The sequence below is a fragment of the Sus scrofa genome, chromosome 5 (assembly GCF_054392235.1).
Source record: "Sus scrofa isolate SSC_HxYL_T2T_F1_AM1 chromosome 5, Sscrofa_HxYL_maternal_Yorkshire_Landrace_v2.0, whole genome shotgun sequence".
In the NCBI taxonomy this organism is placed as follows: Eukaryota; Metazoa; Chordata; class Mammalia; order Artiodactyla; family Suidae; genus Sus; species Sus scrofa.
In genome coordinates, this window is record NC_139387.1 from 21,865,174 (window position 1) to 21,878,238 (window position 13,065).

The following is a 13,065-nucleotide window of genomic DNA, read 5'->3' on the forward strand; positions in this document are numbered from 1 at the left end:
AGGTAATTAAAAAAAACCTTTTTATGGAAGATAATGCAAGCTTATTTAGTGTCAATACAAAAAAAGATTTAGAAAGACTGCCCAATTGAACTAAATCTCTGATATCTGATTTTCATAATAAAATCTCTTTGCTCTGATATTCGCCTTGCTTTCTTCTGAGATACAAAGCATTCAGCGTCCAGGTGGTCCCCAAAGATACCAGAATCCAACATTGGGAAGGAAATTCCACGCATGGATCAGGGGACATACAGACTTAAAAACATAGCCTCTTTTGGGGGTGCTTAAAAGGAGGAGGTTCCCAGATGTGCACACAGCTGCTCACAGCTGGAATGCTGGCGCACGAACTGAGTCGTAAATCATAGCTGGCGGCTGAAAACAGTTTGCCACATAGGGAGGGAAGGAAAGAAAAATGTTCGAGATGCTGAAAAGGAGCCGAGGCGAGGAAAATGCTAAAATCATCACACAGGCAGTAATCTTAAATCAGGCATAATGCCGACTAACAAATTTCTTCTGCAGTGGTCTAAAGAAAGAAACGCAATCCCCTCCTGCACCCTTAAAACACACAATCACCCATCTTCCCAGCTGCCTACCTGACAGCCGCCAGCACTGCTGAGAATGCTGTCAAGGGGCCCCAGATGAACATTACAATGTAAGGGACATGTGGGGGTGGTTTTCAAGGTCAGCAGCATCAGAACCTGGCCTAGGAATGAAACTCTCTACACTGGCCAGTGGCTCAAAGTCAGATTGCTCATTTTTAAAAGGAGAGAAACTGTAAGTTGAGGAAATACAAACTATATGTCACAAATGGCTATACAGGTCTTATGCTGTGTTGTTTTTCAGTCTCTTTACTTAGCTAGAAAATGAATCAAATGACAAAACCAAAATACAAAGGACTAATAAAAAAAAAGAAAGAATCAAATCTTAGCTCCTTAGAGAAGAGAAGGCATTCTCAAATTATTTATCAGTACACTATATCAAATGTTATACACACCTCATCAGAACAGGGCAGTTTTAAAAATAAGATTGTAAAAAATAAAATTAATCATGGAAACAAATAAGGAGACAGACAAAAACCTAGAATCCACTTTCACTGGGAGCCTCCAATCTTTCACTCTTATTTCCATTCTTTTTGGAAAGCTGGTCTCCCATTTTCTCTCCTCTGGAGGTCAGGAATCACTTGTGCAAGTCTCTATAAAACACTGATGACAATGTCCAATCCACGGAAATTTGAACTTAATTAGTCTGGGGTGTTATCTTGGGCAGTGGAGTTTTTTGAAGCATTGTCCCCTAACCTCCTGTGGTGATTCTAATGTGCAGCCAGGGCTCAGAACTGATGCTCTAGAAACATGGGTATCCAAGGAAAACGAAGATAAATAGGGATGTTTATGGCAGTGACACTACAAGATTCAGAAGCAGACTTATGCTTTTATTTTATTAAACTTTAAGGGTATGATACATCTTTCACCACAAAAGGCTTCACAGCCTTGAAATAAATGAAAGCAGTAGAAGCTGGGGAGGTGGGTTATCTGTATATGTGTGTACAGATGGAAAAGATATAAATGAAAAAAGAAGAGAGGCAATAATAGTGCTTATGGCTAGTTACTTGAGAGCTAAAGATCAGAAGGATCAAAGCAACTGAATTAAACCAAAATTTCATAAACATACTTTCCAAACTGAACAATAAAAACATCCAAAAGGAAAATGAAAACTAATTTCTTATTTAATGTAAAAACATAGTAGGATCAGAAGGGAATATACATGCCACTGAACTGTACACTTCAAAATGGTAAACTATATGTTCTGTGGATTTCACCTTAATTTTAAAAGACAGAGAATTATAAAGGGTTGAAAATAAGTGTTAATTTTGGCACGAAAGAAAAAAGTGAAATGGTAAGACATTTTAAAGTTCCTTTCTATCCTTACAAAATTCACCAAAGACTCTAAGATAACTCTGCCTGTATTCATGAATAAGGCAGAGTATGAGATGTTTTCCAAGGATTTCATTTTCCCACCTTAACCCCAATTTAGAGGACTCATATTATGTTCCTCACTCAGTCAGGAGGGGGCGCTGTAGTCAATCAACATATCTCCCTGGACGCTCTATTGTTCAACAATTTACCTTGTAGCCATCCAGAGAAGGGAAACAACCAAAATAATGCCCTTTTTGGGGGGAAGGGGGAGCCACAGTGGCAGAAGAAATAGGTTGTTGAGGAAAAAGGAAAATAAAGCTTACCTCTCTCTTTTTTTTGGATTTGATATCATCAGCACTGTTGGAGAAATTGGATTTCCTCTTGTTACTTTCTGACTTCTCCCTCGGTTTGTTATTTTCACCCTCCTTCATCTTCTTATACTTTTTCATGAACTCAGAAATTAGCTCAGGGCAATCCAAATTTTTCTCAGGTTCCCAAGTATTGTGCTCCCTGGGCAAGAAGAATGGAGAAAAAAAGCAAAGAAATAAGGGGGGGGGAATCCAATGCCTTATTTAAAGAAGACAAGTAGGCAAGAAAAGAAGCGCTATTCTTTTTCTTTTTTCTTTTGTTTTTATAGGGCTGCACCTGCGGCATACGGAGGTTCCCAGGCTAGGGGGTTAAATCAAGAGTTGTAGCTGCTGGCCTGTGCCACAGCAGAATCCAAGCTGCGTCTGTGACCTACACCACAGATCAGGGCAACGCCGGATCCTTAACCCACTGAGGCCAGGGATGGCACCCATGTCCTCATGGATACTAGGTGGGTTTGTTATCACTGGGCCACAAAGGGAACTCCAGAAGCTCTTTTTTATTTTTTTGCTTTTTAGGGCTGCACCCATGGCACAGGGAGGTTCCCAGGCTAGGGGTCAAATTGGAGCTGCAGTTGCCAGCCTGCACCACAGCCACAGCAGCTCGGGATCTGAGCCACGTTTGCAACCTACACCATAGCTCTCGGCAACACCGATTCCTTAACCCACTGAACAAGGCCAGGGATCGAACCTGCATCCTCATGGATACTAGTCAGATTCATTTCTGCTGAGCTACAACGGGAACTCCAATAAATGAATTTTATGGTATATAAACTATGTCTCAATAAAGCTATTAAAAACTCAAACATTGGGAGTTCCCATTGTGGCTCAGCAGGTTAAGAACCGGACACAGTGTTCATGAGCATGCAGGTTCAATCCCTGGCCTCGCTCAGTGGGTTAAGGATATGGCGTTGCTGCAAGCTGTGGTGCAGGTTGCGGATGTGGCTCCAATTTGACCCCTAGCCTAGGAACTTCTATATGCTGCAGGTGCAGCCATAAAAAGGAAAAACAAAAACAAAAACTCAAATATGAGTTCTGCTCTGTAAGTGGCAAAATAATGTGATTTCATACATATAATCGTCTATGCAAATCCTGGAGAGGAAAATCTAATACGTTGTCCAGTTTATATTATCCTAAATATGTGACTTATATTTTGAAGAAATGTCAACAAATTATTAGAAGATCGAAAATACTTAGAAAAAAAGCAATATGGGCTTAAAGCATTACAATGTAGGCATACCATTAGAAGGAAAAGATTCAAAACTGGAATTTTGACTGCATTAGTTCAAAGCTCTGGATTCAAGCCTATCGTCTCTAGGTAGTCCAAATACATTTTAGACTGATAAGCACAAAAAAATACAAACTCAATAATTATATCTAACTAAACTTGGATCAAGGGAATTGTACTATGAGGAAAACAGAACTAGCTATGTTAAGACACTTTGTAAAGATATCATAGAAGCAGTTTCTATAATCCCTTCAATGACTTAAGAATTTTTTTTTTCACATTTATGCACTATATATTTTAGTTATTTTATTGGGTTTTTTTGTCTCTTTAGGGCCACACTTGTGGCATATGGAGGTTCCCAGGCTAGGGGTCTAATTGGAGCTATAGCTGTCGGCCTATGCCAGAGCCACAGCAACGCTAGATCTGAGCCATGTGTGTGACCTACACCTCAGCTCACAGCAATGCCAGATCCTTAACCCACTGAGTGAGGCCAGGGATTGAACCCACAACCTCATGGTTCCTAGTCAGATTCATTTCTGTTGCGCCACGATGGGAACACCTGGTTTTGTTTTTTTAAATAAGGTATCTTTAGATAGAAATGGTTCGAACAAACGCCATAAAAACTCAACTCAAATAAGAAGCAGAATAGAAAAATCTGAGATATTTACTCTAGACTTCAACTTTCTGCAAAAAGAGCTTCAGAATGAGACAAAATTTATTTCCAAACTGGAAAAGCCTCTCCCTCATAGCTCTTCTTTCGGTAAAAAAAAAATCTTCCTCATACAATAACTTTCCCCCCAAATCCACAAACTATATAGTTTACTATCCCAGAAGAAATTAAGGTGCCAAAATCAAGAGGCATGCCAACACTGCAGCACAATAAGCAAGCAGATGTGGAGGTAGGAGAGTCTCTGGTTCAAGCAAGGAAAGCCAGTCCTCTAAATGAGATTATCCCTTTTCCCACCATATTTGTATCTTGCTGTGTCTACATTAACCACTTTTCACCCAAAAGACATCACGGTATAATTTAAAAAGAATCTGGGCTTTAACACCAAAGAAATCTGATGCTGGATCTTTGTTTCAGCATTTACCAGTTATGTTACTTTTGGCAAACAACTAATTTCCTCATCTATAAACTGAAAATACCTCTAAAGGCTGTTATGAGAATTCAAGAGACATATGAAATAGAATATGTCCACTGCCTAGTGAGCAGTAGGTACTGAGTTGTAGACAAGGCTGAAGGGGCACAATTTGCTGGGGCAGTCTTAAATGAAACTCCAGGTATTTCTGACAAAGTAAGGACAAATGTTTAATCCATCAACCCTAAACCTTTTCTTCCTCTTCTATCTGTGAAAGATACCTGGAGCTCAATTATATAGTCCTGAAAGTCTTCAAAATGCCCAGGAATTTCCAGTGGTGATACAATGAGCCAAATAAACACCTTTAAAATTTTACGGTGAGGAGTTCCCATTGTGGTGTGGTGGAAACGAATCTGACTAGGAACCATGAGGGTGTGGGTTCGATCCCTGGCCTCTCTCAGTGGGTTAAGGATCTGGCATCACCATGAGCTGTGGTGTAGGTCTTAGACTCAGCTTGGATCTGACGTTGCTGTGGCTGTGGCATGGGCCGATGGCTACAGCTCTGATTTGACCCCTATCCTGGGAAACTCCATATACCTCAGGTGCAGCCCTAAAAAGGGAAAAAAAAAAAAATTTTTTTTGAGGTGTATTTAAATTCCTATTTCCTAGTACCCTAGGTCCTCAAATTCACAGTTCTCATCTCTAGAGGATGTTGTGAAATCACTCTAGAAATATGGAAATATTCTGAGTGCTGTGCTACCCACATTTGGTGTTCTGTGTGCTACAGATGCTAAGTCCCGTACAGTGTATGAACCGTCCCCCCCGCCCAAACACCAGCAGTGCTCCACATGAAACAATAATTTTAGATATAATCCAAAGGCTCCTGATCATTCCTTTGTCCAAAGATACTGTGAAAACATTCAATCTTTCATGATATTTAAGTCTCACACTTTAAAGTTGTGATATTCAACGTGGTACCTACTAGCCACACATGGTTAATGAGCACTTGAAATGTGGCTAGTATGAATGGAGATGTGCTATAAAATGTAAAATATACATCAGATTTTGAATTCTTAGCATGAAATGTAAAATTTCACTGATAATTTTAAAATTAATTAATTTTGAAGTAGCATTTTGATGTGTTGTGTTTAATAAAACACATTATTAAAATTAATTCCACTTGTCTTAATGTAGCCACCATAAAATTTAAAATTACATATGTGGCTTGCATTACATTTCTATTGGACAGCACCACTCTAGGGAGCCTAAACCAGTTCCTAGCAGCTCACTGGGGTTCTAAGAAAATCCGTTCTTTGTTATCAGGCATCCTGGGAAGAGAACTAATGAGAAATTAAGGCAAAATGCCTAATGATTACACAGCTTCATGTATTTCACTTCTCAAGCTACCTGTTCTACGCTTCAATATGTGTCTAGTTTTTGGTTTTTTGGGGGCCTGAAATCACAGCATGTGGAAGTTCCTGGGCCAAGGATCAAACCCACGCCACAGCAGTGAAAACACCAGATTCTTAACTCACTGAACCATCAACTCCAACATGTCTAGTTCTATTTATTCCAAAAGAAAAAAAATTTATTTCAGCATGTCAGCATAAAGTCAGTTACCGCCTAATTCTAAATGGTCAACACTTCAGTATCATCATAACTAACTTAAAAAGAGGGGTTTTAAAGTCTTTAAAATAAATTATTTAAAAAGCTAAATTGAACAGAGTTCCCGTCGTGGCGCAGTGGAAATGAATGCAACTAGGAACAATGAGGTTGCGGGTTCGATCAGTGGGTTAAAGATCTGGCATTGCCGTGAGCTGTGGTGTAGGTCACAGTCGAGGCTCAGATCTGATGTCGCTGTGACTGCGGCATAGGCCAGCAGCTATAGCTCCCACTGGACCCCTAGCCTGGGAACCTCCATGTGTCACAAGTGCAGCCCCAGAAAGCAAAAAAAAAAAAGCTACATTGAGGGATAAAGGGAAAGATTACAGTTTACGTTGCTTCTGTGGCACAGGTTCAATCCCTAGCCCAGGAACTTTCAAATGCCTTGGGCACAGCTGGAAAAAAAAAAAAGGTAATTGTAGAAACTAGGTGGTGTGTATCTGAGTGTTCATTCAATTTTTTTTTGCCTCAGCTGTATATATGGTTTGAAATTTTAAAAAACAAATATTTGGGGGAAATGTGGTCTCAGATCTAAGCCTCTCATTAAGATGAGTGCCTCATCCTAGGATACTTTCGAGGTCCAAAGATCATTATGAAAAGCTATGAGCTATGCTTTTTGTTTGTTTCTTTTGTTGGTATGCAGAAGTTCCCAGGCCAGGGATGGAACCTGAGCCACAGCGGTGACCCTCACCATCACCTCAACAGTGACAACACTGGATCCTTACTCTGTTGAGGCACAAGGGACCTCCTCCTTTTGCTTAAATGTATGTACTTTAGCTTAGTTATATCCAAAAGAATAGTAATAATAACAGTTTATACTTACACTGATGTATTAGGCTTTACACATCTCCCCAACATCTCTATGCTATATACTATTTCTTATCCCTCTTTTACAGAGGAGGAAAAAAGATTAAGAAACTTCACCAAGGTCACTCAGCTCTTATTAGAAGTGGTAGAGCAAGAATCTGGACCCAGGCAATCCAGCCCCATGTCTACTCTCCTAAAGTCACTATACTGCCTCTGAAAAGCCTTCTCTTTAGAACATCTGCTCCAAGAAAGGGGAAACTTTGCTTAGTTTACTGTGGTGTCTTCTGACTCTTACGAAAGGAGTGCTGGCAGAGAAAGAAACAGACAAAGACGGTGGTGATGGTGCACGGGTGCAAAGTCTCACAGCCTGAGAGAATGTACTTACTCGGAAAAGCCTTTCCACTTCAGCAGATATTCCACTTGCCCCTTAACCACGCGTCTGTCTAGCACCTTCTCCACAACATACTCCTCCTCATCCTCTGAAGAAGAACTGTCAGCTGTCCGCTTGGTTTTCTTTCCCATGTCTCACGCTGTTCCACCTGAAGGACTAAGGCCACCGGGTTCCTGCAAGTGCGAAGGACATAACGGTCAGAATCCAGGTGAGCAGTTAAAATTTTCTGTCTCTTCTTGATGGAATGCAGGGGGTATAATACAAAGCAGCTCCCCTATAAAACTGCCATATTGCACATACCTTAACAAAGTTTGAATGTTAAATAAATTATATATTCACTTAGAAAACAAAGTTTCCATGTACCTTTTTCTTGGGTCTTGAGGCATTCTATAGATGAGTCCTAAGAATTTAATCAAAAACAGGTAAATCCTCACTTTCCAAACCACAACTTTCTCTTCAGCTAACAAGATCAAAATTATTAGATGGCACAATTATCTAACTCTTCTAATTTCAGATTCCAAAAAATAAGTAGTGTGTGGGATTTTAGTCTTGGATACTTCTGTAACTGTTTACAAGGCATAAACTCGTTGGAAAATGTGGAAAAACATTCTGTTAGAAGAACCAAGACAGAACTAAAACCTTTCCCTCCAAAGTGACTAAGGTTCTTTATAAAAAAGAAACAAAAAATGAAAAGCCATCAAAATTTAACTTTCCTCTGCTCTGAGCGCCTTGAACAGTCTCTTAGCAGCACAGAAAATGCCTGCTCGGGCATCTTTCACCACATTTTCAGTGATTCAGGACATTTCCCTTAAACAAATTGAGCCTGTCCCTTCAGAGCATCCATCAGCTCACAAAAGTGAGGCTGACATCTCAAACACACTAAACCTCTTCTTTCACTTGGGCATGGGAAGGAGGCAGGGAGGGAGGAGAAATAAATTTTTAGTCCTAAAAATCAAAATTAGTCATTGGGTTGTTCAGTAATTCTTAAGGCTCAACTAATCCAAATACTAAGGAGGTACCTCTCCTCTAACTGGAGTTGACTCTGGGCCAAAGGAAGAGGAGGAGGAAAAGAAGTCTGGTCCCAGACTCACATCAACATGAAGGCTCAAAACACAGAGGAACCATTCATAGGCCCAAGGAAAGCTGAAGCAAGGCAACACAAATGGAAATTGAGTTAAGCTCAGAAATATGCACAACCAGGGGGTACTCAACAGAGATTCTAGTTTTTAAAATTCCCACATTGTTGCTACCATACCCATTTTTAAGACTTCTTCCTTAACCATGTTAAATGGTGCCTAGAATCTGGATTACAGAGCAGAATTGTTTTCTTAGCTGAACTCCATTTTTATCTTGCCGTAATCTTTAAAGATTTTTCAGCACTCAAAAAATATTTCCATCCTGATCAGAAGACCACCATAGGAATAGGGAAGGCCACTTACTAATCTCAGAATTTTGTTCAAGTAGCATAAAAAGTTGCATTTATCGATTTACTTCATATTGGCAAGATTTAGGGAATTATTTCAAGAGTATACAGTTGGGAATCATACCTGCAGAACTTACTAGCAATAGGTCTGCCCACCCAAAATACTGTTTGTGCCCCTTACTGTTCTGTAATAAAACTATGGTTTTATTAAAATACTTTACTTGGAAGTGGGGTGGGAAAGCAGAGGAATGTTAAGGTAAGGGGTTTCAAAATAATTTTTCCATGAATTCAGAAGAAAGTCCTAAGCTTCAAGCAAAAAAAAAAAAAAAATCTGATTTATTTAAAATAAAAGCAGCCTCCAACCTCACCAGAGACAGGAAATGTCCTATTCCAGGGAGAATACCCCACCCCCACCCCCACTCACCTTGGAATTTCCGGGAGCTGAGCAGTTTAGGTCAGAGCGCTGGGGTTAAAACCAGCCCCGGGTTAGATGCATGCAGTTAAGCATTGTGGCTATGGCCTCCCCTGCCTCACAAGGAAAAACAAGGATTTACATATGTGTTCTTCAGTTTGAGGGAGGAAAGAGGAAAATCTCCCTTTATACCTTCATGCAGAAGAGGAGCCCCAAAGGTAGAAGATGAATGGGGGTTCCCTCCTTTACCTACCGGATCGCCCCAGTTCTTTCTTTCCCTCTGGGCTAACAGGAGGGGCCTCCCCTCCCAGGTCTGGGGCTTGGCGGGCTGGCAGCTCCCCCGCCCCCACCCAGCTGCCTAGGCGCCACTGCGCAGCTGTCCCAGTCCGTTGCCATGGCAACTGGCAGCAGTACTAGACTAGGGGGAGAAAGGCAAACGGAAAAGTTAAAAGGCTTAACTTTCCTTTTCAGTGAAGACTGGGTGGAGAAGTTGGAAGGTACCTCCCTTGGCCTCAAGGCTAAGGCTTCAGAGCTCTAGAGAACTGGCTCCAGGGTTTTAAACCCAAAACTTGTGCTTATTCCTTTAAGAACACTGGGAATTAATCAATAGCATTTTAAGATCAACTAACAGGATTATAGCTCAACTAGAAGGGGGGACCGCCAGGGAAAAGCTAAATCCATCTACACATGATCAGAATGAACTGCCCACCCCCTAATCCAGCCCTCCAGAAACATTTCAGACAAGGCCTTTTCTACCATCTGTCACTGAACAGTTAATTAAAATTGTTGGTGTGGGGAGGACCTGGGAATGGGAAGTATTTCAAAGATACTATACAACTTCCTTCTCTTGGGGGATTACTAGAAAAAGAAACAGATTCTGGAGACTTGAAGGGCTACCAAAGAACCTTTCAACTGAAATTAAGGCTAGGAAGAAATTTAATTAAGTAGATTTTTTAAAAGAGGGTAGAGGGAGCATCTAGTCATAACCATTACTGTTAAAACCACTTCTCATTAGTTGTTCTTTTAACTTTTTTTTTGGCCATACCCTTGGCATGTGGAAGTACCCAGGCAAGGGATCAAACCCAAGCCACAGGAGCAACCTGAGCTGCAGAGATGACAATGCCGTATCTTTAACCTGCTGTGCAACAAGGAACTCCTCATTAATTGTTCTTGTGATGTTATAAAACATATTTTAAAATAATTACTATGCACCTGGAACATTAAATTATATAATATAACTTAAAGCTTCATATAGTAAGGATTCTTAATACTTGAGAAAAGGAGAACTGAGACAAAAGAAATACTCAAGAGACTCGCAGTCCCATGAATTTTCTTTTTTCTTGGTCCTAAAGAATGTCTTATTTTTTTTATTTTATTTTTTGTCTTTTCTAGGGCCACTCCCGTGGCATATGGAGGTTCCTAGGCTAGGGGTCCAATCAGAGCTGTACCTGCCGACCTATGCCAGAGCCACAGCAATGCGGATCCGAGCCGTGTCTTCGACCTACACTACGGCTCACAGCAACGCCCGATCCTTAACCCACTGAGCAAGGCCAGGGATCGAACCTGCAACCTCACAGTTCCCAGTCGGATTCGTTAACCACTGTGCCACAACGGGAACTCCCCTAAAGAATGTTTTAGATCTCCAAAACACTGCCCTACTTTACAGACAGACATGGGTCTTTAGAGCTAGAGGCTGCTGTCACAGAAGATTAAGAAAAAGGGACAATCAAAAGCAAAGAATCCAGAGTGGCTCAGCAGGTTAAGGACCCAACATTGTCTCCGTGACGATGCAGTTTCAATCCCTGGCTTTGCTCCGTGGGTTAAGAATCTGGTACTGAGCTGCAGCACAGGCCACAGATGGGGCTTAGATCTAGTGTTGCTGTGGCTGTGGCACAGGCTGAGAGGGGCAGCTCCAATTTGACCCCTCGCCCAGGAACTTCCACATGCTGCAGGTGCCGATGTTAATTTTTTAAAAAAGCAAAGGATCCGTTGAGGAGAAAAATATAATCGTGACTATTTTGGCTATCAGAAGAAATACTAGGACATGAGAGCAAAGTGGACAGTTTTCATCCATAGAGGATTTCTTCAAACTTGAATAGACCCATAAGGAAATGTGAGTAAAAACTGCCCATTTCAACTCTTCCTAACTTTTTAAAACTTTTTGTAGATAACGGATATTTAAATAATGCCACAAGAATTAGATCGGGGTTGTGATTCTGTGATTAACTTGCCATGTGTGATGGTGAGTAAATAAATTTTAGCTCTAACCCCAGAATCACTAAAATGGACCAAATAAATCTCCATTGCCTATCTCCTAGAGAAAAAGTAAGTTTATATTGAAACCAAAGGGCCTTCAAAGAGAAGCTTTTGTAAAAAATATTACAGGACCTAATACAACAGAGGCAGGAAAAATGGGACCTTCCAAATTCCTAAGCCATTAAATCATATCACATGCAGTAACTCCTGCAGTTCAACATGTTTGTTAGACAGCAAGGAAGAACAGTGTCTTTGTTAACTAGGTGCTGGTAAACTAATAACCTTCAGAGAAAAGGCAGATACTCTTTCCCTCAAGGACAAAATTCTTTTCTTTTTTTTTTTTTTTTTTTTTTTTGGTCTTTTTGCTATTTCTTTGGGCCGCTCCCGTGGCATATGGAGGTTCCCAGGCTAGGGGTTGAATCGGAGCTGTAGCCACTGGCCTACGCCAGAGCCACAGCAACACGGGATCCAAGCCACGTCTGCAACCTACACCACAGCTCACGGCAACGCTGGATCCTTAACCCACTGAGCAAGGGCAATGACCAAACCCGAAACCTCATGGTTCCTAGTCGGATTCGTTAACCACTGCGCCACGACGGGAACTCCAAGGGCAAAATTCTTATTCCTTGAAACTAAGACAGGCATTGGAGATAGCAGAATGAAAGGGCTAACAGCAATTCTGTGAAGGGATAAAGGATAGGAAAAAATGACAGCAATATTAACACTTAAAACAAGTGAATTCAACAATAAATTGAATTTTCCCTAAAAAAAATCAGGAAATAAAGGGAGTTCCTGATGTGGCTCAGCAGAAATGAATCTGACTAGTATCCATGAGGACACAGATTCGATCCCTGTGGGTTAAGGATCCAGCATTGCTGTGAGCTGTAGGTCGCAGACGTGGCTCAGATCCCGAGTTGCTGTGGCTATAGTGTAGGCTGGCAGCTATAGCTCCTATTTGACTCCTAGCCTGGGAACCTCCATAAGCTGTGGGTACGGCCCTAAAAAAGAAAAAAAAAAATCAGGAAATAAAGAGCCAGATCAAGTCCTTCCTTCCCACTCTTAAGAACCGCCTAAAAGGCACAAGGCTAAGATCCCTCTCTCTTTGGGAAATGGGTTTTGTAACAGCTGACAAATCAAATTGGGCCTGATGCCAAGAGTCAGAGTCCAACCATAATATTCTGTAAAGAATGGCATGCAATTGTCTTGTAAATCTCCTGGACAGTCACAGATCAGAAGCTGGCAAGGATGACGACATAGTTCTGATGGAATGTGTCTTATCTTAACCTTGAAGTTACAGATCTGCTCAGGAGCAGCAGTAAGAAATGAGAAATGCACTCAGACATCGGAGGGGACATAATTCTCTTCTAGACAGCGTGACCCAGTGTATTAGGGTCAAATGAAACACAAAGCCAGACGGACAATTTAAGGGCTAGTGCCTGGACCAGATAAAGCATCGAGACTGGTGGTTCACGCTGAGCTTGGGAGGAGGGAGCTTTCCAGTGTGAGAAATGAGACATGGCTGGCAGGATGAT

The 13,065-nt window shown here is 41.1% G+C and overlaps 1 protein-coding gene across 6 annotated transcripts in view; it reads right to left on the minus strand.

Annotated features, from left to right (window-relative positions):
* CBX5 (chromobox 5) overlaps positions 1 to 13,065 on the minus strand; it is a 38,439-nt gene that overhangs the window by 11,469 nt on the left and 13,905 nt on the right. For 3 of the 6 annotated variants that reach the window (NM_001444335.1, NM_001444337.1, NM_001444336.1), the window contains 2 exons: positions 7,437 to 7,615; positions 2,234 to 2,420 (listed from right to left, as the gene is read on the minus strand). In NM_001444335.1, the coding sequence (NP_001431264.1) occupies positions 2,234 to 2,420; positions 7,437 to 7,573 (324 nt within the window). In that variant the 5' untranslated portion in view covers positions 7,574 to 7,615. Of the gene's footprint in view, positions 1 to 2,233; positions 2,421 to 7,436; positions 7,616 to 7,805; positions 7,843 to 9,289; positions 9,623 to 13,065 lie in introns of those variants that run through there. The other 3 variants (XM_085024663.1, NM_001444338.1, XM_021091744.2) reach the window with 3 other exon arrangements.